At 40.6% G+C, this 26605-nt stretch overlaps 1 protein-coding gene across 6 annotated transcripts; it reads left to right on the top strand.

The window, feature by feature from the left end:
* Positions 1–1091: 1091 nt before the first annotated feature.
* LOC120791995 (protein yippee-like 2) lies at positions 1092–24253 on the top strand. Of its 6 annotated transcripts, none has more exons than XR_005707772.1 (9): positions 1130–1238; positions 1832–1900; positions 5028–5115; positions 5812–5871; positions 7218–7449; positions 8622–8665; positions 9122–9230; positions 12003–12230; positions 23145–24253. XR_005707772.1 is itself a non-coding variant. In XM_040130958.1 (9 exons), exons 5-8 carry the CDS (start codon positions 7333–7335, stop codon positions 12090–12092), a joined length of 360 nt encoding a protein of 119 aa, XP_039986892.1. In that variant the 5' UTR covers positions 1130–1238; positions 1832–1900; positions 5028–5115; positions 5812–5871; positions 7218–7332; the 3' UTR covers positions 12093–12137; positions 23145–24253. The 6 variants fall into 6 exon arrangements, 5 of the variants coding, with proteins under 5 accessions (XP_039986895.1, XP_039986894.1, XP_039986896.1 ...); XM_040130958.1 differs by having other exon boundaries at positions 12003–12137; XM_040130957.1 differs by lacking the exon at positions 23145–24253 and having other exon boundaries at positions 12003–14838.
* Positions 24254–26605: the final 2352 nt, after the last annotated feature.

The following is a 26605-nucleotide window of genomic DNA, read 5'->3' as shown; positions in this document are numbered from 1 at the left end:
AGGGATATACGAAGTTTTTCCTGCACCGGAAAAGTTATTGAAGCTGGCCATTTTTTGTTACAAGGAAATCATCAGCAGAGACATTTTTTCTACTCACTTGTATTAGAACGGGTGTGGTCTTTCGCGCTCTTCATCTGCTTTAAGTTTTATTAATAAAACTAGACTCACAGGTAGCTTGTGTACTCTGTAGCGAGTTCAGTGAAAATAATTTTAGATTCCAATGGCATTATTGGTTATTCGCTTCTACCTTTGACCAATAAGCACGGTGTTGCTATGCCTTATCATTTTGCTGATTGGCTGACGCGGCTGTCATTCATTCATCAAGTAAACGGCCAGTGTGATTTTCACCAAAGACCGTTAACTTGGCTGTCAAGATGATTCACGTCCTCCGACGTGTACGCGAATGACCTGTCCTGTGAACGATAGATATTTTTATTTTTCTTAGCTATTTCTTCATGAATAAGAGCGATTATCTATCTACGAACAGTAGAAAAAACAAAGCCAAGTGTCCCTACCACTGTGTTATGTAAAAGAAGTGCTGTGACAGTTAATAGACGAAAGAAATCTTTTTCTGACACGACGCACAGTCGTGATAATAACTCCCTCCTTTCGTTCGTCCCTGTGTCACCACTTGTAGAAACGCGTTTGTCAAAAGTGAATAGACACAACTGTTTAGGTCTAGCCTTAGAAAAAACAACAATGACATTGCAAACAGCGTTTCTCCGATACAACAGTTCTGCACCGAAGAGTCCCGTTAAAAACCAACTGTCGCTATATTAATAGTGAGCATGCGCAACATGGTGTTTGGGCTATATTGGCTAGAAATATATGTATGTATTACAATAGTTGAAGTAACAGACGTTGCAAGTCACGCTGCTGAACGTCTACGTGAAACATGAAAACACAGAATCAGGACGGAATCCGAATTTTTCCTGTTCAATAAAAGAAAACCATCCTAATTGTACAACGGTTTTCCTACGAACGCGGAAGCAGGTAGGAGGGAGCCCTCTCGCTCCGGCTGGCCGTGTCTGCACTCTCTGCCTCTTCTAAACTCTACTGGGCATCGTTTCGCGTCAAAACATTGCGTCTCTGCAGGAGTTGCCAGGTCTGGAGAGAAGAGGAAATTTGCCTGGGAAGGAATGCGAAACGGGGTTTAGAATTGGCACTGCCACGAGGAAAACGGGGAGGTGCGACATTTTCTAGGCTACGTGGAGACCCGCTCTTTCTTCCCTTCAAAGGTAAAAATGATTTGCTCCGCGTTATTTTTCACTGAGCTGCATTTGTTGTTACGCACTGTTTTCCTATCGCTCTATGAAGCTTATCACGTAGTCATGTACAGCCTGTCCGATACTTTATTTCTTTATCGGGGCAAGTTTGAACATGGACCGCAGGGACATATGCTTTAAAATGTCAACTAAAAGACAAGTTTGTGGTTTTGCGTAACCTGATAGCGCGCGTTAGATAATTGTCAGGACTCTCCTTCATGTGTGCACTGATGTTTATTCCGTGGATGGGATGCTGAGGTCTACTCTTCAGCGGAGCTACAGTATCCAGTGGTCATGGACTCGGACGCACGCTACTTGTGGTGGCAGTCCTGCACGTATGCGCCATCGTCCGCGTGCACGCGCCCGACCGTGGTTGTGCGCGCCCGCGGTGATCAATGCGGGTTATCCTGTAATGCGCTCATGTGATCACGAAACTGTGACGGCAATCAGCTGATTCTCATCGATCTGTCAAAGTCATTGCAGATGTTAAAGCTTTTCAAAGCGGGCGTTTTGTGTGTGTGCGTGTGCGTCTGCGTGCGTATGTGTGTGTGTGTGTGTGTTTTCAGCAATTGCTGTGCCGAGGCATCCCCGCCATCTGTGCTCCCTGTGGTGGCTGAAGTTCTGCTCCAGATAAAGTGCGCCACCGCCTGTGACTTGATTCATCCCGATAATCACACATACACACGTTGTAAACCTGAAACCTGCTTGTTTTTGGCGTGTTTATTGATGAGTTACGCCTAGATGGTGTGACTCTATCACTCTACCATCCTGTACAAGTCAATGACAGGTAGACCAGCAGGTGGAAATGCTGGGACCCCCCCCCCAAAAAAACAAAAAAAACAAAAACAAATCTACAAAATAAAGTCCACGTGTGTGCTTAGAGACAGTTCAAGAACAGAAATCCTTATCAAGTCAGAACCTTTCCTCTCTTTGCGATCTGTTTTCATTGCAGATCGTGCATGCAGATAGTTATTGATCGTTTGAGGGGTCAATACACAGTGATCGAAGATGGGGGTCAGAGAGTTGCAGGCCCCAAAAGGTGATCCTTTACAGACCGGACTTGTACATTAAAACAAAAGTTGAGGACAATGTGTCGCTCCTACAGTTTCACGGGCCTGAGTCTTTTTTGTCATCTGGTAGCCTCTCAGAAATGCCTAAGTAATGATACACACACGTGAATGAGGAAGGTATGAGGGTTTTTGTTTTTAAAAAAAAAAAGGAAATATAGTAACTTGTGTCAAAAGCAGCTAAAAACAGGCATCATCCTCTATAAAACCGCCTTCCTCTTTGTACCAACAGAGGAAGATTAGAAGAAAGTACGCATAAAGCTTAGCAACAGTAACCAGACATACACACACACACACACACACACACACACACACACACACACACACACACACCTGGAATGCATGGCTTCATCAGTGAGATTTGATCGGGGGGGGGTTGGTTTTCCTCCTCCAGTCAGTGATGTCATGCTGCTGTATGCTGCTAGCCTTGGTGTAACAGTGAATAGAGAGCAGGATGAAATTACATGAAGTACACAAATTGTGTCAGTACATCCACGGGCAGTTTAGGACACAGCTCACCCAGCGCTGTTGGGGGCGAACGCTGCTTCTTCCCTCTCTTTCTCTGCTCATTTAGCTAACTCCCTGTCCCTGTATGATCCCCCCACCGTATCTCTTCCTCCCTTCTGTCTTGCTCCTGCCCTCGACCTTTGTTAGAAGCAGCATCAGAAGCGGCACCATCAGTGCGTTACATAACAAAGGGTTTTTTTGTTGGGATACAAGGGCCCTTTTGGCTGGTGAGACCCATGGCACGTAGCCTTTTGTGATGACACCCAGAAATGACCAGAATGGACAGCCCGGTGACCTCAAACGACCCGTGGCATTACTGATGAATAGCCAGAGTGACAGCAGAAAAAATAAATATACAAACATGCTGAGAAGCACAGAGACAGATGAAGAGAAGAGAAGACACAGCCAGGCGGACTGAAAGATAAACTGGTAAAAGATGGACAAACACCAAAGACACACACTGAGGTTATGCAGACAGTCTTTGCCCTGACATGTCAGTTTTGATACAGTTTTCTGCTGCTGGAGCCTGTCTGGATTTCCACAATCAGTTTCTGTAGTCATCTGGTCGTTTATGCAATTTGTTATTCTGTCAAAGAGCTTTTTTAGTGCAAAGCAGCCCGGATTTAGTCTTTGCATCAGCATTTTACAGCACACCAGCAACATCCTTGTTCCCACAAACAATGTTGCCTCGCAAAAGGATTTTTAAGCATGTCCACCCACCAAGATGAGTCCTAATCTTGGAAATTGATGGAAATTGTTATAAATTGTCAAACAGCGTCATAGTCCTGCCTTGAACAGGTCCGGGACATTTTCATCTGTTTAATATGGTACTAATGCCTGGGCCTGCTTTACCAACTAACTTACTGCTTACTTCATGTTAGGTGGACTTCTTGTGTTTACACGTACCTATTTACTTTTTTCCTGTGTTGTAATTCTGTCATTAGGAAGTGCGTATGAGACAAACCAAAATAAACTTTTGACAATGGTTACTTATAGTCATGTTATGGCCAAATCAGTGGAATTTATGCCCGCTAAATCAAAAGCCATGACATCACTAGCGCTGGAACTAAATGTTGTTTTTATTATCTATTAATCTGACAGTTATTTGGATAATAATTTGGTCTATAAAATGTCAGAAAAGAGTGGACATATGCCTTTCACGAGTCACCAGAGCCCAAGTTGAGTCTTCAAACATCTTGCTTGACTCGCAATGATTAAAAAAAATGAGAGAAACGGCAAATCCTCAAAACTATCTAACGACTGAATGGTCAGCATTATTTGCTTAAAAAATGCCTTGAACAATTAATTGAGTATCAAAATATTTGCAGATTGATTTTCTGTCGATTGACTAGTTGAATAATCCGCCAGTCATTTTAGTTGTACAAATAAGTCAACTTTAGTGCTTAGCCCTCCATAGGCCTGTTAAACAAAAGCCATAACTTCACACAAAGTGACTGTATAAAAAAAAAAAAAATTCATAATCACATTAGTAAAAAGTATCAGTCTACATCCAAAGCCACTGACGTACACTGGCACACTGTTGTTAGGGCTGTAATGTGGTGATTCTTCAAAGAGCAATTGCAGATACTACACAGAGAGAACTCCACATGGATTATGTATGACCCATGAGAAGATGTATAACACGTGCGGTACTATAATCCTGCACTGCTGTTGAATATCGCTCCGTTAAAGGCACATTAGTGCATCATGAAATGCACTACGTTAACGTGCTGACAGCTGATTGTAACAGCATCCCGCAGAGCTTTTTTCTACAGCATTTAGTTGGTGAGTAAACATCTCGTCTGTCTCGTCTGGCTTCAGCTGTGACGGACATCACATTTGCATTTTAGACATTTAGCTTCTACTTTTAGCCTGACTGACTTGTTGCAAACAGAGCAGCAGAGGCTTAAAAGAAGAAGCCTAAATTTAACGTAATTAAATTTGAAGCTCAAGTTTAAAGCTTGTGTTCCTAGCTTACCCACAGTACCTAAGACTCATTACTTAACTGTAATCAGGCTGCAAATGTTATATTATGTATGGAGCTGAAAGTTACAATTATTTTTATTATCAACTGATTAATCAATAATCAGCAACCTATAAAATGCAGGAAAATAGTGAAAAATGTCCTTCACAATTTCCTTAAGCTCAAGGTGATGTCTTCAAATGTCTTGTTTTGTCTGACCAACAGTACAAACCCCAAGTGTGTTCCGTTTACAGCGATATAAGCCAGAGAAAAAGAGAAAATCTTCCCAATTGAGAAGCTGGAACCAAAAATGGTTGGTATTTCAATCAATTATGAAAATAGCTGCCAATTAATTTGATGTATTTCAGCTAATCAATGAACTGACTAATCGTTTCAGCTATAATTGCATTCTTGTAAGAGCACAGCATCCAAATATAAATGTATTAAGTGGTAAAATGTTTTCTGAAAAGATAAGGACCATGTATCAATACTGTTGATTCTGTGTGGCAGGAATTAATTATTTTGAACAAACCTCAGAGGACTGGATGCTTCATAAACTTCTTCCTTGTTCTCAGTCCTTAAAGGATGGAGAGGATGAAACATGATTTGGGTTAAACATCAGTCTGTGTGTGTGTGTGTGTGTGTGTGTGTGTGTGTGTCTCTGTGTGTGTGTGTGTGTGTGTGTGTGTGTGTGTGTGTGTGTGTGTGTGTGTGTGTCAGGGGTCAGAACTGACAACTGTACTGAGCGTGTCTTTGTGCCCCAATCCCACGCTGCTGGCATCAAGTCAGAGGAGAGAAAACAAGGGCACGTCTCACTGCCTTATTTATTTATATCCCCCAGTCCTTCCCATCAGCACTGGAGCCTTAAGCAGCCTCTGTCCAACACAAAAAAACAATCGTATTGCAGAGCAGTAAATTAAAGAGGCCGATCTCCCGCTCTCTCTCTGTTGTTTATCCTGAACTCACAGAGGCCTCCTGCTTCCATTCAGTATTTTATGAATTTTTCCAGATGGTTCAGTAGAGACAGACAGGAAGAAGAGGAGACAGAATGGAACAACATATTGTGAAGGTGATGAAACAACTCATAAAAGTTTTAACACAATTGATATATAGAGAGTCATAGTCTTGTATACTACAAAAAATAAATACTTGTATTTAGCTAGGAAAAGTCATGTTTTCTGTATTAATAAAGTTGCATTAAGCAATAAAATTACAAAGACTATAACTGCACCACAAGGTAGAGAGCACAGGCCTCTAACCGTTTGGCTTTTCCTGTACAGTTAGTCAAAACATACTCTTGTCCTCCTGGCCCCCAAGCCTTTGGGATGGGTTCCCAGGCCAGCTTGATAATCTTCTCAGTCACCAGGGCATACCAGCAGAAGTATTTTAAGGCCTCTGTCTATTTGGATATCATGGAGAGAGCATAGCACGATCCTCACAGTTGTGCTAGGCTAAGCAGATTATCTCTGCAACCTCATAGACTTAAACACAGAATGTGAGCGAGCTTTGCTGCCTGTATGTACTGAAAAGGCCTGCATTCAGATGGAGACAGCTGGACAAGAACGTGTACCTGCAACTAATGACTGTTATGAGTTTTGTTTTGTCTCTCTGCCAATACTTTCTTGATTTATTGATTAATAGCTTGATCTATAAAATATCATAAAAACAGTGATAAATGCCCATCGTATTTTCCCAAGAGTCCAATGTGACATCTTCAAATGTCCGACCAACAGTCCAAAACCCAAAGCTATGCAGTTACAGTAATAAAACTGGAGAAAGTAGCGAGTACTCACATTTGAGAATATTTGGTATTTAACTCAAACAATACTAATGGTCTACAGCCATGCTTGCAGCACTGTGAGGCTTTACTTAGGTACAGTGGAACATCGTCACAACCAAAATGCTAACACGGTCATTTTTGGCGGGTATAATGTTCACCATCTTAGTTTTGCTAATTACAACTAAACATAACATAGTTTTTCAAGCTCGTAGTCATAAATTAAATACCTGCTTTTGTAGCCCAAACTGTTCTTTTGAGCGTCTGGGACTAATTTTTGACCACTTGTTAGATGTGGTGGTTTCCTGCGTGAGGAAACCTGTACCACGTTTGAATTAATCTCCTGTAGTAGACTTTCTTAAGTGTTTTCTGCTTGAAACTGAAACATGAATTTCGGTGACTCAGCATGGGACACAGGCACATTAATAATGCACGATGTCTCATCACATCATAACTTTTTGAGGTTTAAAGAGTTTCATAGATGCAAGCAGGTTGGAGAATTCTCTAATGCACACAGAGCAGAGTGTAATCCCATAGCAATTATACTCATGTGGCTCAGTTTGCAACATCATCTTAAGGATGCAGCTTTTATACAACCTTGTAACCACTGGCTGCTGTTTTATCCTCCCATTGCTCAGGTGTTCGCCTCCCGACCCACCGCCCACCACGGCCCTCACCTGTGTGTTGCGGTGCTTCCCCTGTGAGCCGACCTGGGCTGGCAGTCCCTTCTTGCACCGCCCGCCAACCCCGCCCATGGTCAGAATGACGCGCTCCAAGACCTTCCAGGCGTATCTGCCGAGCTGCCACCGAACCTACAGCTGCATCCACTGCCGAGCTCACCTGGCCAACCACGACGAGCTCATCTCGAAGGTAACCTGCAACAACAGTGGCGTTCTGCTCCACTGACCTGACTCATTGTACCAACAGTGGTTGCCCCAGGCAACCGCTGGGACAGTACTTACATTCAGGCATCTCATTATTACAGACTGAAAAAGAAAGGACCTCTAGGTCACAGGCAGATGTACTTTACTTCATCTTGTGTTTTATCATGGAAAATGTTGCTTTACTTTAGAGACAAGCAATTTACTGTATAATTTTTGTCTATTTAAATTAATAGTTAATATTACAGAATATAATTTACATGGGTTAACACCAATTAAAAAGAAGAAGAAAGTATTGAAGATTTAAAAGAGGAAGAATGGATGAGGAATTGTAAAAACTAGAATGGTGCTCTTCCGCCAAGGCCAATGTCAAACAACATACACCAGACTTCAGAAAAAAAAATTCAAATTCATAGTAAATGATCCAGATCGGCACCAAAATTTAATGGGTTCTCCCTTGGCCCATGCCCCGTCCCTCCACCAAGTTCGGTGCGAATCGGTTCTCCACTTTTTGCGTAATCCTGCTGACAAACAAACAAACAGACACGGGTGAAAACCTAACCTCCTTGGCGGAGGTAATAAACAGCAGGCTGAAAACCGGTATGTCTATGTCAGCTGCCGCCACACTATTGCTTGTGGATGGATTATGTTATAAGACGGTTAGTGAATTGGATTATGAATGGACTATCACTTTCCCATGTGCAATTAAGAAAACATGCTCACCTGTGCACAAAGACCTGCTGCCGGTTGTAAGACCGCTGCCCCAAATAAATCTGGTTAGTGTGTCTCTTCAATACCAGCTTTCGTTTTGTGGCAAGTATAGGCTGCACTGCTAGTGGTAAAGCGACTCATGCATATGTCAACTGTGATGTTATCAGTAGCATATTGGCTATTACTGGGAGACTACACACCAGTTTAAAGTAGATATTAAAATAGATTTTGTCTACAGGTTTTAAAATAAGATATTCTGTTACAGAAAAGGCCTGTCTCAAATCAACATGTGGGCATTTTTATAAGGAATCCAAACCAGGGCTCTGATTTGATGGAAGCATTATGGCAATATAATAGCATGCTTATATCTCTTTAAAGGGTTAGTACACTGTATAAAAGGGTGGGTTCTTGTTGCAACCGTTTCATTTTTGTCTCATCTTGTCTCTGCAGTCGTTCCAGGGCAGCCAGGGCAGAGCCTACCTGTTCAACTCAGTGTGAGTATCCATCCAAAAAGGCCAAACGTCTCTTGCTGCACCCCCCCCCCCTTGTTTAGAAATGTGTTTGGAAAAACATGCTGGACACACAGGACACAAGTGATCTAACATGCTCAGGTGCTATAAAGTAGGTTCATAATGCCTGTTTTTCCAAATAGTAGTTGTGTTGTTTTTCAAGCTCGAGTGTAGTTCGAACCAGCCTATGCCTCTGAGCGCTGTCATTAACAGCTGAATTGAGTGTGAAAATTGGGCTGTTTGAATCTATGCTCCGTGGCCTGGTGCCCTATCAGTATGCGCTGTGTGAGTGGGTGTGAGACAGTGGCTCACTCTGAGCACATCATATAGTACATGCTTCTGAGCAACTTGAGCCACTTTAACAAGGCTTCTCACTCTGTTTCTGCATGTGTTTCCTTCCTTTCTACTTTCCTCGCCACACACTGATTTTCCCTCGCTCAGGGTGAACGTCGGGTGTGGCCCTGCAGAGGAGAGAGTTTTGCTCACAGGCCTGCATGCTGTAGCAGATATCTACTGTGAGAACTGCAAGACGACCCTGGGCTGGAAATACGTAAGTGACCTTGGAGATTTTATGCACAACACCGCAAACTGCATCCAAGGTTAGAGGCACATAAACTGGGATGTTGCTATTATAGCACACCCTTATTTTATTTACACCCTAATTATGTGTGGACCTCCTCTCCTCTCAGGCTCAATACGGTGGTACAGCTGTGGGCTGAATTATTAATTAGGTAGACTTCTTAGATCAGTTGGAAACAAGAAGGAGAAGTCTTAATTTATATTATGTTTTACGTTTTGTGGAAGTGAAAAACATCTTGATCAGGGCTCAATTCATCATTTCTCTCGAACTAGAAGGTAAACATAAAGTAGTGGATTTTTAATAGCTATTGTAGTGGTATTATATAAGATGTCTACTTCATGTGGCTAATTTTCCTCACAACTGTCATTGCTGAGTGTTAATTGTCGATTAAGCTCATAGACACCGTCAGTGAGATTGATTGACACTTACACTGTTAAAATAACGTTGACAGCCTCACTGTGTAGCTCTGGCTAAAATTAGAGCTATGTATACAGTCAGAGTCTCTGTAAAGCTGTGATATAGCATGTCAAAATACACGTGCAGTATGTATTTAGTACAGACAGTATTTCAGGTCCCCTGTCAGGGTGAACAAAACAGGATCCCCACATGTTAGCTGTCTTCATATATCAACAGAGCTGAGCATGTGCAGCTGTCACTGGTGAACCCTGTCAGCATGGAGGTGAGAGTTTACTTTATAGGGCACGTGACTATATCCTTAAAGGGTTAACTCACACACACATGCACACACACAGTATCCTTGTTGTTTAACTTCTGGGGATGCTCCATTAACCAGCGCTCTTTGCCAAAGCTCTAACCGTAATGTTCACCGCTACGTGTCTAACCTTAAACCCAATTCTTTAACCTCTCCACCTAAAAATAACTATTTTCCTTATCATGCCTGGTAAACACCTGGTAAACTATTCCTTACAGGACAGAAAACAGAGGTCACATGCATGCACATGCTCACAGACACTAGATAGGACTGAATGGAGGGCTGCCATTAATATCAGTTACAGCAGCGCTGATTTTCAGCACTTGTCAAAGTTCTGTTGAGAGGCTTGACCTACTGCACTTCTACACCGAGAAATCTGATAACGTGCGTATGCAGCTCTGAACCAAAATAGACAAAACAAGGTACAGACGCACCACAGTCAAAGAACGTTTGTATCAGCCTGCTGCATGATTCCGTTTTAAAGAGAGAGAGGCTTACAGAGAGTGAGTGGGCTTTGATGAAGAACACAAGCTTGTTAACTTGGACAGTAAGCAGAATTTGTCATTTTGTGCCATTTTTATGGCATAGATTAGCAACTCTTCTGTTTAGTGTGTAATCCAAAATGGAAAATTGTGAAATAGTTTTTAAAACAGGAGCTGTGTCAAAATTATGTGCGTATAAAATGTTTACTTTAAGGGTTTTAAAAGCATTCTACACCATAAACCTACTTTCAGTGTACAGAGGTTGCTATCATGGTCTGTTAATTTGGCCAGAAAAAAATAATTTGGGGATATGGGAGGTGGGATTAGCGAGCAGCAGCCTCCACAGCTGAGTGTAACCACCATGAGAAACACCTCTTAATCCAAAAAATATACACTCCTGCTTTAACTTTAAAATCGATTAGTTGAAACGATGCTTGTGAAAATCATCATAAAGACACGTTAGAAAATGAAAATTAGCTATTGAGACACTCATTTCTTGTGGAAAGAGTCTACAGCCATGGTAGCCACCCTGTAAGGCTGTACCTAAACCTTGCATTGTGCTAAATGCTATTGTTAGCAGGCTAAAATGCTCACAGTGACAACTAACATATTGATGTTAAGTCTTAATAGTGTTAGTATGCTAATTTTTGCTAACTAGCAATAAAGACAGAGCAAAGCTGAGGCCGATAGGAATGTCATTATTTTTACAAGTACTTAGACATAATCCAAAGTATTAGCCATTAGAGAAACTTCCCTACATATTTAGCCTTTGTGGTTGCCACGTGGCATCAAGTTTGGATTTTGATCTTATAGTTCTCATTAAGAGCTACTTACTCTTACTGGGTTCAGAGTATCTAATTAAGCTAGGCTAATGACTGTTGCAGTCATGCTCTTCAAATGATTGACATTCTGCAATCAGCATATGTATTATAAGTAAAAACGAATAAATAAAGTGTGAAAATGTACAATTGTGGTGTAAATTGACATACTTTACTTGATGGAGCAACACTGAGTCAAGCTAATAAGCTTCTGTGTATCTTAGACTGTGGCTCTGGCGTTTCTTACAAATCCCATTCATATTTTCCAGAGGAATTTTGGATTACAGACCTAACAGTAGAAATGCATGTTACGGCCTGCAAAATTAGAACAGACTGTACCTCATTGCTGGCTGTTGCAAGGATCAAATCCGTGGCCTTTTGTCTTTTTTTGTTTTTTTCTCTCTGGCAGATTCTTAGTGGTTAGAGATACATTCCTCCCAATATAAGGTATGACGATTCAGTCGGTCGGAGTTGTGATTCTGCAGGCTCCTCTGCAGTGTTCAGTGATTGATGGTTATATAACCAGCTCCCAAAGAGCCAGGAGACAGAGACAGGCCAGAACTGAGGATTGAAAAGCTGTCCTGAGCAGTTTTTTTTAATGCTACTTGTGTCTTCCCTACATTATCCTACTCTCTATCAAAGATATAAACGTGTCATTATTCCCTGTCCATTTGTCATTTGAATTAAATGCTGTCTCTATGTCTCTCCTGCCCTCTGCCACACCCTCCAGGAACATGCCTTTGAGAGCAGTCAGAAGTATAAAGAAGGCAAGTTCATCATTGAGCTGGCCCACATGATCAAGGACAACGGCTGGGACTGAGGGACGAGCAGCCAGGACACGATCGCAGCGGTGGAGGGGAAGGGGGTACTGGGTGGCTGGATGGATGGATGGATGGATGGATGGATGGACAAATGGACAAGAGGAGGGGGTGGGGGCAGGACGGGTCCTGTGTGGTGGGTGAGTGTGTGACTCTGGTTTGGCTGATTTACCATTAACTTCTGTAACTCTGCCCATCCCTCCCTACCACACCTCTTGATGTACACACACACAAACAAACACACAGACACATCAAGGTCCCAGACATCCCAGCTTGACAGAGAGACAGACTAGGCAGGCTTGTACGCAGCTAGCAGGACTAGGTGACTGGCCAGCAATACAATTCAAATCTCATTCACAAGGTTTTTTTTTTTCTCTCAAAAAAATCGCTCTTAAAAAGGTGATAACACTCCCCTCTATGCCTGCTTGGAGACATCTTCATTGTGTGAAGTATTCTACCATGTCTAACAATAATGCTAAAAACCAATTGTTAAGGGGTAATTCAATGGAAATTTAGCCAGAAGGAGGCCAGTTGGCCCAGCCTGACGGGGTTCCTTGGCCTTGGTTGAAGAGCTGACGGACATTCACTCTGTCCGCAGCGTGAATGAGATGACCTAAGATGATTATAGCAAATCCAGCTGATCGGGGCCATGCCAGCTGGGCCAGTGATGAGGCCTGGCGCTGAGGCTTGGCACGGAGGCCTGAGCACATGGGCGATGGGTTGTGGCAGGGGGGTGGGCCACTCACTCAGCACGGTGAGGAGGGGAAGATCCTGATCTAGTTATGCAGAGGCTTTGAAGGCTTCTGGCTGGGATCCACTCCATGTCCAGTGATGCAGTTCCGGATGTGCAGGGTGGGCGGACAGTGAAAGAGATACAGACAGCTACCAGATTGTCCCAAAACCTCGCAGGAATTTGCCCTTGCAGCAACAGAGCAGCTCTACTGGGTTTTATTCATCCTTCGATAGTCGTGTAAAGGGATCTACTGATCCTCCCCGTTTATGTCTGGTGTCGGCGGACGCATTGCTGCATCCACCTTTGTTATTTCGCCAGATAGAATTATACAAAATAACCGTGTCTCAGGTGAGCGACTATGGCTGGGATTCTCAGAGGTTTGTGAGCACTGTGAGCATCTCTCCGCTGTTGTAGGTCAATGAGCAAAGGTAATGAGGCTCTGTGGGCTTCGGGGGACAGCTAGTGATCTCTCAGATACAAACACAGATCCTGCTATCATGCAAATAACAGGCCTCCACATAGTTTGATTTGAATAAACAGATGGTCAAGGCATGACTTGTTTCATGGGCCAAGGGAAAATGCACATACTTATAAAAAATGAACACAAAAAGTAAGTTATTACTTTTACTGAAGTTACAAGGTACATACATGACCACACAGGTGTATACTGTAGACGCACATGTATAAAAGGTAATACCTATCACTTTCTTTCAGTCTGGGATGACTGCTCTTTAACTGCTGTTACACTGATCTTCACTAACTGGCCGTGACAAAACATAACAAACCTACTGGGCAATGCACTAGATAGACCTATTTACTTATTCTTTTGTTCCTTAATGCACCAACACATTATCTTCTTAGGTTTTGACCCAGTTTTAATTCATTTTTCTTTTTCTTATTTTTCTCACCTCAGTTAACTCACTAAATATTCCGCATTTATCATGGGCCTTTGAGTTATGATACCTGGGTAATATTTGAGGAAACATTAATGGGAAGCATTGCTCAGGTACTTTGATGCTAACTTTTCTTTGCTAAGGCCAGGATCCTATGTAATGTGCTGGAAGTGCTATTCTCTGATGGAAACGTACTTTTCAAATGAGAGAATCCATTACAGCCGCCTCCATCCTGTGGAAATGCAACGTCAATGCATGCATGATCTAAAACTAACGTTTTCTGACCAGTTTTTTGCTCGGTCCTCATCATGTTCTTGTGAAAAAAAAAAAACAACAACATTTTGTGTGTATTAGAGTTGCACTGAAACATTGTGCTGTAATACAGCATCTGATCAGTTACATCCCAGTCCATTTGAGCTATCGGATCCCTCTGCAATGGCACAAAAGCACTACAGATGAAATTTGATCCTGGTTTAGAAAAGTAAAATTAGGTGCCCTGTCACAAATACTTTCCTGTTATTGCAAACATTGCTCTAGAAGTTGCCCTGTGTATGGTGAGCCCTGTTCAAAACTCAAACTTAAAAAGATAACTCTCCAGTAACACTCAGCAGCTGAATGCTCAGTCGGAGGCTGTGACATTAAACCCAGCACAACCAAAGAACCCACCTATCTATAATAAGTTCACCAAACAAAAGATCTCATTTTGCTTGGGCAAAGTGTTGCAAAACAATGGGGTGTGCGTATACCCGAAAGCCAAGGTTGTGGATAGCCTTTCTCTGTGATATATATAATGCGTTATGATTTTGTAAACAAAAGATCTTAATATATGAATATATTCTATTTACTGTATTCACCATGAGGATTACCATTAATGTCAACCTCTGTGTTACAGACTGTAAATAGTGTTAATGTATTGTGTTTTATCTATGATCCATACGATGATGAATGAATATGATTTAGGTCATGTCACGCTTTCTCTCTGGTACCCCACATTGGCTGTACGATACTACTTTTTTACTGAAAATGTTTCAATTTTAATGTCTTTTGTAAAGGAGGATGCTGATGTTGACTATATATCATTGGATCTTCATCTAATAAAAAGCACCTTGATATCTGTATGGATTATAGAGTTTGCTTCTTTATGTGTAACATTAAATGTTGTTACTGGGAGTCATGCACTTTAAAGTTCGCACTCCAACTTTCATTAAACTGGAGGCACAAGAGACACATTTTGAAAAGAATGGTAAAAAATTGAAGCAACACAGGCAGAGATCATGACTTTAAGTCCCTAGTATGGGTCAAACTCAGAAAATACAGGAGCCTACGTTTTCCATAATGCGTTTAAGTTGCGTCTTTTGTTAGGCCCTCTCTGTCTGGTAAATGTCCATGTCTTTCAAACTAAACCCCCAAGTTTGTACTGCAGGCTTTTTGTTACAAATTTGAAGTCTCAAGACAAATTCAAGATAACGTTGACGATGTGATCAGGGTTATTTCTGTATATTTATAGCAAGTCTTTTTTTTTAATTTTTTTTTTTCAATTATTTTAAGTTTGAAATCATTTGAAGTTTGAGGGCTCTCAGGCAAAATGTGTAACAGATATATAAGTTGTAAAACCTTAATTTTATGCCTTTTTAAGCTAATAATCACTATCACAGACCTTACATTAAACCTAAAAATTGGACAAACCAAAAAGCGCAGTATCTACAAACAACATGTTTTCTTGTTTCTTCTTCAGCTCTCCTGTCCATTTTAACTAATGAGCTTGTTAAGTAAATTAGAATGGCACTCAGTAGAGCATATACCACCGGCATGGCCAAATATTGACCAAAAAAGTCAAACAATGACCTATCTCGCAATGTTAAGAAAAGTGATAAAGAAAATTACTGGATCCGCCCCTTTTAACAGGATCCGCACCAAAATGTAATGGGTTTTTCCCTCGTTCGCCCCCCATCCCTCCACCAAGTTTGGTGCAAATTGGTTCAGTACTTTTTGTGTAATCTGACAAAAAACAGATGGGTGAAAGCAAAACCTCCTTGGTGAAGGTAATTCATCTTTTAAATTAAATCAAATAAATTTAAATAAGCTTAACAACCTGAGATCATGTTTCACCAGTCAAAGGGGTTAGTGATGGCAGTTACTGCTACTTTGCAAAGCTAGGCTAGTTAGGTTTTAGCATGACCAGTTTATCTGGTGTTACTTTTTTCTCCAATATGATTTAAGATTTAGCTACTGTCTTATTTGTCTGGTTTTACAATTAATTACTAAGATGTTGGGGCATCAAAATAGATATATCAAGCCCAGGGTACAGGGAAAAGTGAGAAAATGAGCTTTAGCTAAACTATCTAACCAGCTAGTGTTAACTAGCAGGAGTGCAGTTGCTGCACTTTGGTTTTTACATCTCTTTTATATTTCCAAATTACACATTTCACATCGCAGCTTCAGCACAGATAACTCATGTGAACCTTAGTTCAGGCTTTGTTTTTGCAGACGATAGGTGCAAGTAGAGCTTCTACAGACTATAACATTTTTGCTTAGTTTAAACACACCAATATTAATGAAGAGTAATGGTGAGAGGAATGAGTCATTCACTCTGTTTATTAGGGGGATGTTTGCGTAAATTTGACCATGCATCATCGGAGGAGGTGGGCACAAAGCCTTCTGTGACTGAGCAGTGATGTCAGATGGTGACATTTTATTGTCCCCCTGGTAACAAGTGTATCAGCTGTTACTATAGGGCAACTGTGTAAAAAAAAAAAAAGCCAACACAAGCAGCAGCAGCAGCTTGGTTTCTCCTCCACCGGTGTTTATCACATTTCAGTTTAATACAGAAAATATCGTGAGGATGATTTTTTCTGTGAGAGTGGATTGGAAGGTGTGTGTGTGTGTGTGTGTGTGTGTGTGTGTGTGTGCGCGGGCGGATGAGGGTTATGAGTGGGTGGCATAAGAGTCACACCAGTTAGTCATACATTAATCAAGCCCCTCGTCATGCTTACTCTCCTCCTCTTTCCTCCCTTCCCTCCCTGTTCTCACCTCTCCTCCTCATCCTTACCCCCCACCACTCTTATATCTTGCTTTTCTTTTCTTCCTTTCTTCTTCCATTATCTTCCATCACCCATTCTCTCCTCCCTCTGCCCCCTGTCCTCCTTTGTCTCTCCCTGTAGTGTTGTTTCCAATGATTGTCCTGGGCAGATTTCTCTCTCTGCCTCTCTCTCACTTGGCTAACCCACTCCAAATCTCACTGCAGCAGCAGATGGTGCTGTGTTTGCATTGGGCCAAGTCTCCTAGCAACCCAGTGTCTCTCTCTCTCTCTCTCTCTCTCTCTCTCTCTCTCTCTTCATCTATCTCTCTTTCCTAAAGCAGAGCAGTGGAGGAGTTGGTGTCATGCACTGTCTGGGTCTGCCATGCCCACCCCTCCTCTGTCTCTTTGTTGAAGTCTATGTTTATGTCTGTGTCTCTGTCTCTTTCTTTCTCTCTGATGTAAAAGTAGGGCAGGGGGCTGACTGTCTGGATTACTATACTTGTGTAATAATTAAATTTGATGGGAAAAATGGGCAAAGCAGGACACAACAACCAATGTGATTTGTGACCCTATGTGACCTAGATTTTACAGATGTTCACATATGTTGTGATGGCAGGGAAGATCACATCTGGGTCACACTGGGTTTAAAGACAGTTTTGCCTACATTCATGTTATTACTACCTGCTAAAAGTGCAAATCTATATCTGTGCAGGTATTGCTGCTAACATTTGAAAAGCTTGTTACCATCCCCAAGCCAGTCTGATAAAAACACACCATCAGGTCTGCAGGTAGAGACGGGACGCTGTAGATAGAGTGCCCAGACACACACACCGCACTTTAGACAGAAGGGGGAACTAAGGATTTTCAACCTGACATGGTATTGGTTCTTTTTCTGTCATGCAGCCTCTGGCCTGCTGACACACTCACACAAACACATACACACCTGTACACATTAGGACCCCTACTTCGTCTGTTTATCTCAGGGTTTGTTTGTTTTTTTACAATTTTTATCGTTTTAATTGAGGGGAGGTAGTGGGATTTACTAGCAAATAGAGGCGTACGATTTATGAAGATTATGTAAAGAAATTTAAAATTTTCAAAGCAAGTAGTAAATATATTTTCCCTAAAATGAATTCTCCTTATGTTTTATCCCTTATTTTGAATTTAAGTACTTTCAATACTGTGCTACACACTGTGTCTTTTACCTACCGTGACCTTTTACTATTTAACATTTTCATCTTTTTGTCCGTCTTTAGCCTCTGTTTTTTCCTTAATCTAAAATCTAATTCTGAACCCAAACCTCGACATTCCTAAAACTTACATTTTAGGAAATACAATTATTCATTTGCTTGGCAGGAGTAAGATGTGGAGGTTGGTAACACTCTCATGTTTGTGCAGAAAATATTAATCTACAGGCAGCAGCTGGTTAGCTTAGCTTAGCACTGGAAGACTGGACACAGGGGGAAACAGCTAGCCTGGCTCCGTCCAAAAGTAAAATCCACCAACACCTCTAAGCTCACTAATTGATACATCATATCTCATCTGTTTAATCTGTACAGAAACCATAGTGTACAGACATGAAAGTGGTAATGACATTCTCATCTAACTCTCGGTAAGAAGGCGAATAATTTCACAAAACTATTCCTTTGAACAGTTTCTGCTTAGGTTTTTGTTGTTGTGGCAACATTCGGACCTCACAAACACAGAAGTTCAGAATCACACTCACACAGAAGCCTCTAAACTCTCTAATGGCTCACAGAGTATTCATCCATCATGCACAGACTAACAAACACACAGCCACACACTCACATGAAACCACCACTGTGACACTTTAGTACTGCTGAGGGGGAAAAAAACACAATATAAATGGCAGCCACAAGCTCTATTATGATGCCTCTGTCCCTGATTAACTGCTTTAATTTATTTTTCCAGCTGCATCACTCAGACAACACAAATGCTTCATCATTCTCCTTGAAGTCTGTGGCCTCTTAGCACAAAGAACTCACTGCTTCATGAGAGCGCTAAATAACTTTTTTGTGTATTTTCAGTAAATAAAGATGTGCTAGCTCCTCTCTAAATGGTTCTGTTATACACCTAAGTAGCACCAGATGCTGACAATCAATAAGAAGCGTCCTCATGGGATCGTTTGCAGCAGCATCTAAAAGCTGCCTTTGTGGCCCTTCCTTCTTTTTGAGGGGAATCATTGGCCCCTAAGGGAAGCATAGTGCCGCCTACTTGTTTGTTTACTTGGGTAGATGTGCCCACAAGCCTCAGCGGAGAGGGGAAGGCCTTTTTCCTCATCCTGTGACCTCATATATGTTTGAGGCACTCAAAAGCGGGTCGACAACGGCCTCGCTAGAGTGCAATGTGCAAGGCAAGCACAAAACAGTGCATTCAGAGGCCTTCAGTGAGGGCGGCCTGAGTGATGACACTTTGCTGTTCAGACGGCTGACTCTCATAATCACATAAACCCTTCCATAAACAGTAGGAGCATTCAGATGGTTTTACAATACAAAGGTTTTTCCTTTCAGGTATTCTTCACTGACCTTCATCACATGGTGGTGGAGCTGCGATTCTCCAGCTAGGCTTAGGTCACGCCCCAGATCCAATAAGTGATTATTCGATGGGTCGCCAAATCATCTATAAAGTGTAAACAGAATTTAGTTCACTTTTTCCTTACTTTTTCATGTTATTTTAGGGACTGATGAAATTTTTTAACAAATAAGAGCATCCACAGCCTCTAGATTCCCTCGATGGCTAGACAGGATAGAAACTGCTTTTGTTGGTTAAGCTGTTTGTTTTCTGTGTGTGTGTGTGTGTGTGTGTGTGTGTGTGTGTGTGTGTGTGTGTGTGTGTGTGGTTCAGTTTTTTTTTAAATTTATACCATTGAAACTGGGGAACAAATGAAAGAAACAAACATAAAACATTTTTTTCTTTGCTTATTCTTTCTTTGGGGGGACTAGGTCAGAACCTATTATGTGGCTGGACCGCCCTTTATCTCTTTGCTTCTCTCCTACTCTCTGATCTCACATATAGAGTAATTTAAAACAGCCGAATTCCCAATAAAGCTGTTCTCATTTAAACATTTTTCTGTTTCTGTTGTCAGAAAATGGAATGTTAGTATGAAATGTTGACTGAAACGCGGCCAATTAAGACAACATGTTAACCAGCAGTCACTTCCAAGCCATTGCCAAGGTGCTTCTCTGCTCTGCTAAAATCCTGATTTTATAACCGTGACGTTGTCTGACAAAATCACAACACGTATAAGTTAGAGACAAGGGCTGTGCTGTGATTTAAGCTATATTTACTTGATCACTTGATATTTCAAATGATCACTCAGAGAGAAAGTTTGAAGCTCATTCCCCTCTGTGTCAGAGGCCTTGCGACCCTGCTACGGAAAGTAGCTAAGGTTTGTCCAAAAAGTTGCTAGATTTGTTTGTAGGGGATTTTGTGAAGAAAAGTCACTAAAGGGTTTTGAAAAGTCGGTAAATCTAATGACAGAGATGCCATGTTGGCAACACTGCCTGTAAACGATCCCCTGATGATATAATAGAAACTGTTTGCGCCTATTCATTTTGAAAGAGCAATGGTTTAACTTTATCACAGTCATTGTCATGGACATTTGCTTTGATAGGGCTGGGCCCCCTGCTGCGGTCCAGCCAAAAAGCTAAGAGGCAGTTTGTTGTTTTACTGGCTTTGAATGAATGTGGTTTGGTTTATTTGGCCTCTCAATACAATAATCCATCATCACAAAGGATTACCAGGAGCAATTTCAATAGGAAGGATAGAAATGATCCTTGAATGTTTTAATCTCTGTTCATTCACACAAACGAGGAGCAATGCATTACTTAAAATTGTTCAAACAACCAAAATATCCAGGATTATAATAATAGCTTTTAGAGTTATGTATCTAACTGGGTTATCCATGTCATGTCATGGAGTAAATAATCATCTAATTTGGTGGACCTAAAACTTGTCCCACGGAGAGTGAAACACCTGAAATATTTTGCTTTCACCTCAGAAAAACATCAATTTTCTGAGTCCCACGGGTTTCACCTGTACCTAATCTCCATGACAACATCATTAGGTGTTACCAGGCAATAAGATAAATAGGCAATTAAATGTGTTGCAAATTCCTACTAAATCCAGTCGAATTCAGCAATTCTACAATGGGGATATACTCAGCAGCTTGTACAACTCAGCTGTTTTCACAAGGCTCAAAGTCCAGCTCATGTCTGCTCTAAGCAGTGTGAATAAAACCAAAGGGTATAGTGTGAAATGCTGTGGGAATGAATCCAGCTCACTTCATCCCTTGACCACTCGTCTGTAAATCCCAGTACAATATTTAGCCACTATCAAGTAAAAAAGGTGTTTTAAAGACAAGAGGTAGAACACTGTACATTTTTTTCACTGAACTTACAATAAAACACAAAGTGGGAAGGAGACAACAAGCTGCATGTTAGAGCCCAATATGTTCTTGGAGAACGGAAAATACACAGACAAAAGGTTAGAAGGTATATTATACAGTATGAAGGGTTAATAGTAGGTTTTAATGAATGAACTCCGGTGTTATGTGATCATGTTGCCGTTATTTTGTTGTGACTGAGTCTGAGGGGTCAGGAGGGTTGCTAGGAAAAGCTGGGTCTCAATCACAAGGTTAATTCATATGATATTTTATGATACACTGTGGCTGTTCGCACTGAGATCAAATCATTGTTGTTTGCAATTTAAATCTTTAAAGTCTAACTTTTCTCAAAAACAACTGAAAGAAGTTTACTAATCTCCAACTGAGATCAACTTGTTTCAGGTATTTTGTAAAATGAACTTTAATTTTTCATGATTCGAGTGCAGCATCCTGTTTATTCTTTCTTGCCTCAAGATACAGACATTAATTTATGAAAATTTCATGATAAGGTTGATTTATGTTGGAAACAGATTGAAATTATCTCAATGGAATGACAATTTTTTTTATTTATTTATTACCGTGGATGAAAATAAGATTTTAAGGACTCGGTTGTAGATAAAAGGGACTTGATAGGATGGAGATTTCTTTGCTCTGAAATTATATTTTTGTCTCCAGAAAACTTTTGAAACAGCATTAAGAACAATCACATGTAAACCCAACTGATACAGTAGTTTTAGAGTTAGCAGACCCAATGTGTCCAACTAACATTAGGGAAAACATCTGGGATACATTGGGCCTTCAAATGAAGAATTATTAAAACACATCAATGAAACAATTCAACAAATATGAACCTTCACAGTGACATTTAAAAAAATGGGAAACACTTGGAAAACCAGGACACTTCCATGAACAGCTGTACAGTCTAACTAGGTCTTACACAGTTGCTAAGTCTGACATGATGCAACCAACATGCAGACATCTGTAAATCTAATGTTAAATGTCTGTTGAGGTCATGTCGGGTGCTCATTCAACAACTAATCTTAATGTTTGAGCCAATATTTGATATATTATTACAGTGACCTGTTATATGTTGCGTATGATCAGACATTGAGTCACACAGGTTCATAATGAGGCCTTTATTCACCCTTGTGCAGCCTACTGTAGGTAAATTTCTTTCCATGAGTGACTGTGAACAATCGGCCATTTCCTGTCAGTGCACCTGCTGATTTAAAGCATGTATAAACAGTCAAGACCAAAAGTATGTGGACGCATACACTTTTTTTTATTTGTTCTTCAGGCTCTGCGGACAGCACATTTAATTTGAAGTAGAATGATGGCTACTACGTTAAAGAGCCAAGTCTCAGCTTTAATTTGAGAAGGTTTACGTCAAGATAGACAGAACTGTGTGGGAGATGTAGCCCTTTAAAGACATAGTGCTCAAAGTTTAGGGGTTCAAAAGTAATTGGACACATGGTAACTAAATGTTTTTTTGGGCAGCTGTGTGTTGTTTCAACAATAGTTCATGCACAAAAAAAAGCTTACATGTGGGTCAGAATTGATGGTTTCCATTTACATTGAGGCGGAGCTGTCTGTCAGTGTGAGGATTGAAGATGTAACCACGCAATTGAAGAAGATAACAATGAGGCTGAGTGTCGTGCTATCGGCTGTGCCTCTTCCTCATTCTTGTGTTTCTTGTTTGTCTCCAGTTCGTCTCTCTTTCTCTCTATCTCTCTCTCGCTCTGTGTGTGTGTGTGTGTGTGTGTGTGTGTGTGTGTGTTTGTCTGGCGATCCAGTCCCTCCTGCTGCCAATCTACCTGCAAGCCTTGACTGATCCACTAATTAAGCTCCTGCAGCATACAATACCCCGATTCTACACCCCAGTCTTCACCAGATCGTTCAGTTCGTCAACGCTGCACTAACCCAAGGCCAATCTCAAATTCAAGTTTTGGATTTCTCTCGTGTCTTCCTGAACATCATTTAATCCTGTGTTTGCCTGTGTCTCAGGTTCATCTTCCTTGGTGCTGCAAGTCTGTCTGCCTCACACCGCTCCTCGTTCGTCTGCTGATGTTCCTGCTCCCTCTGCCTGCACCGCTCCACAGCCAACTCTGGCTCAACTACAAGAAACTTCACCAAACTAAATCCTCAATAAAACTGTTTTTGGACTGTTGAAATCCTCTCATTTGAGTTCTGCTTTTGGGTCCATAATAAACGAAAAACAACACAGAGACATATTAAAAGTAGTTGGTTTGACAAAATTAGCGACTGGGTACACTTTAGTAAAAAGCCGGTGTGTAAAACTAGAAAATGGCAAACGACCCGTTAGACTGATGTACGAATAGACTGAGGAGAACAAGTCTTGAGGATGAGCTGAAAACCATGTGCGTGGTGAAGAAAAAAAACCCTTTATGACTGCACAGCTAGTCAAGAGTGCTCTCCAGGATATAGGGGGACATGTTTCCTTGTCAGCGATCAAGAGAAAACTTCCTAAACATAACCGCGGAGGATTCACCACAAATGCAAAACTCCTGGTAAACCTAAAAAAACAGAAAGGCCCGGCTGCAGTTCACAAAAACATAAGAAGAAATCAGTAGAGGTTTGGATCAAAGTCCTATGGACTGATGAAACAAGAATCTACCTCTGTCCAAATGATGGAAAGAGGAAAGTGTGGAGAAAAAAGAAAAGCTCATGACCCAAAGCGTCCACCTCATCTGTGAAACATGGCGGCGGCTCTGTTATGGCCCGGGCATGTACGGCTGCCAACTGAACTAGAACACCGACATTTACTGATGATTTCACTGCTGACAGAAGCAACAGGATGAATGCAGAGGTAGGAGCATTCTAGTAGCTCAGGTTCAATCAAATGCATCAAAGCTCATTGGACGACATTTCATCACTCAGAGCTTTTCAAGGTGAGGACTGGCCGAGTCAGTCACCTGATCTCAGTCCAACTGAGCAGCGGCCCACTTGGTGAAGACCAGACTAAAGTCAGAGAGACTCCACAAGAAGCAAGAGCTGAAGGAGGCTGCAGTGAAGCTCTGGTAGAGCATCACAAGGGAAGATACAAAGCGTCTGCTGATGTCTGTGGGTCAAAGACTTCAGGCAGTCGTAGACTGCAAAGGATTTTCCACAAAATACTAAATATGATGATTTTGTTTGAGATCGTGTATCTGTCCGTTTACTTTTGAACCCCTAAACTTTGGGAACTATGTCTTTAAAGGGCTATATCTCCCACACAGTTGTTTCTATATTGATGTAAACCTACTCAAAATTAAAGCGGAGACTTGACAGTTTAATGTAGTGTCCATTATTTTACTTCAAATTGAATGTGCTGAAGCTCAGAGCCTGAAGAACAAAATTTGTAACTGTCTGGTCTTGACTGTAAGTGAGGCTGGTTGGTCCCTGTTGGATCCTGCTTGTGTTGGATAGCAGAAGGGAGACAAACACAGACACTGCTGCTGCTGCTGCTGCTGCTGCTGCTGCTGCCAGGAGACCTGCTGTAAAGCAGCCCAGCTCAGGACTGCAGAGACTATAAATAGCTCAGTCTGTCTCTCTCACGGGCACCACCCACCACATTACCCATGTGACAGAACAGCAGCACTGAACAAAACAACACAGCACCACTGCATACTGTACCACATTTTAAATCAGATCAGAGGTAACCTGTTCACGGCTGAACAAGGACCTGAGATGACACTGAGTCATTGAGGGGGAAAAAGTAGTGCTGAGTGAAGACTCTGCTTGTGAAGATCAGAAAAACATGTTAGCTATCACTCTGCCACAGTTGTGTTTCCATTGAAAGTAAAAAAAAGAAGCTACTTATGATTTGTAATAATGATGTATAATGATGTATATATATACATGCATATACAGGTACATACATACATACACATACATACATATATACACATATATATACAAATATATACACACATATATATATATATATACACACACATATATATATATATATATATATACACACACATATATATATATATATATATACACACACACATATATATATATATATATATATATATATATATATATATATATGTGTGTGTGTGTGTGTTCCTATAGTCCTAGGAAGAGCTAAGATACTGCCTAGAACCCTACAACTCCCAAGCCTCCCAGCTAGAGGACCCAAGCTTGGGGTGGGGGGGTAAAAAAAAAAAAAAAAAAAAAAAATGTATGTATATATATATATATATACACACACACACACAAACATACATACACACACACACACACACACACACACACACACATATATATACACATGTACATATATATACGTACACAAACACACAAACACACATATACACACACACACACACACACATATATACACATATACATATATACGCGTATATAAATATATACGCATATACACATATATATATGTATTTACATATATACAATTATATACATATACACATATATATATACACATACACATATACATATATACACATATATATATACACATACACATACACATATATACACATACACATACACATATATACACATATATACACATACATATATATATATACACATATATATATATATACACATATATACACATACATATATATGTATATATATTGGGCTTTACCCCTCATTTAATTTCATTGTGACTTCCTCAAGAGCAATTCTTCATGAAGTCTGTTTCATGGAAATTTTCTGCTAGAACACAAAGTATGGCGCTCCGAAGCTGATAAAATGTAGTAAAAAGTTATCATCTGACTTAATATACTGATAAATAATATTGTTAATTAAATGATAAAATTTACTATAGAAAGAAATATAAAGCTTTATACTTTTCCTCCAACTTGTTGATAAAATTCATCAAACTTGATTTATTATTAGAGCTGAAACAATTTGTTGATTAATTGATTAGTCCATTGAAAGAAAAATCTAACTATTTTGATAATTGCTTAAAATTTTATGTCCATTAGTGATTTGCGGTAAAGGAAAAAAAAAAAAATTCTACAAACCAAGTAAGGTTTAAAGGAAACGTATATACCCTTATATTTCATTTTACATGCCAATTCAATCATTTAACTTTTTGTATTATTTATTAATATAATCAGTAATATGTTTGACTTATCTGATATTTTACAACATTTTGTCAGTTTCAGGGTTCCATATGCAGAAAAACTTGTAGCTGTAGCTCAGTCAGGTTTTTTTTTCTTTAAAGCTTGAAAAACAGTCTTAATTTACCCAGAATACTTTGTTTATTAGTGCAGTTTAAAGGCCCTGCGAAGCTAAAGTTTACCAACACAAGGGATGTTACTTATTTTGGCTGATTCAAACTCTTCAAGACTGTGTGAGTGTGTGTAGACTCGATGATTGTCTCTCCTATTAACTTTGTTGCACAGGTTAAGATGGGACAAATTAGACCTTTATCATTAATTCAAGGATTCCCAGCATAGCCCTAACTTTAACCTTTTCTCTTC

Source organism: Xiphias gladius, chromosome 7 (genome assembly GCF_016859285.1).
Source record: "Xiphias gladius isolate SHS-SW01 ecotype Sanya breed wild chromosome 7, ASM1685928v1, whole genome shotgun sequence".
In the NCBI taxonomy this organism is placed as follows: domain Eukaryota; kingdom Metazoa; phylum Chordata; class Actinopteri; order Istiophoriformes; family Xiphiidae; genus Xiphias; species Xiphias gladius.
Note: the sequence above shows the minus strand (reverse complement) of the source record. Positions and strands in the feature narration are given on the sequence as shown.

Excerpts from the sequence above, each read along its gene's own strand:
- LOC120791995 (XM_040130958.1), top strand. The coding sequence starts at position 7,333 with ATGGTCAGAATGACGCGCTCCAAGACCTTCCAGGCGTATCTGCCGAGC. Across the intron at positions 7,450-8,621 it reads ACGACGAGCTCATCTCGAAG|TCGTTCCAGGGCAGCCAGGG; the intron begins GTAACCTGCAAC and ends TTGTCTCTGCAG. Across the intron at positions 9,231-12,002 it reads CGACCCTGGGCTGGAAATAC|GAACATGCCTTTGAGAGCAG; the intron begins GTAAGTGACCTT and ends CACACCCTCCAG.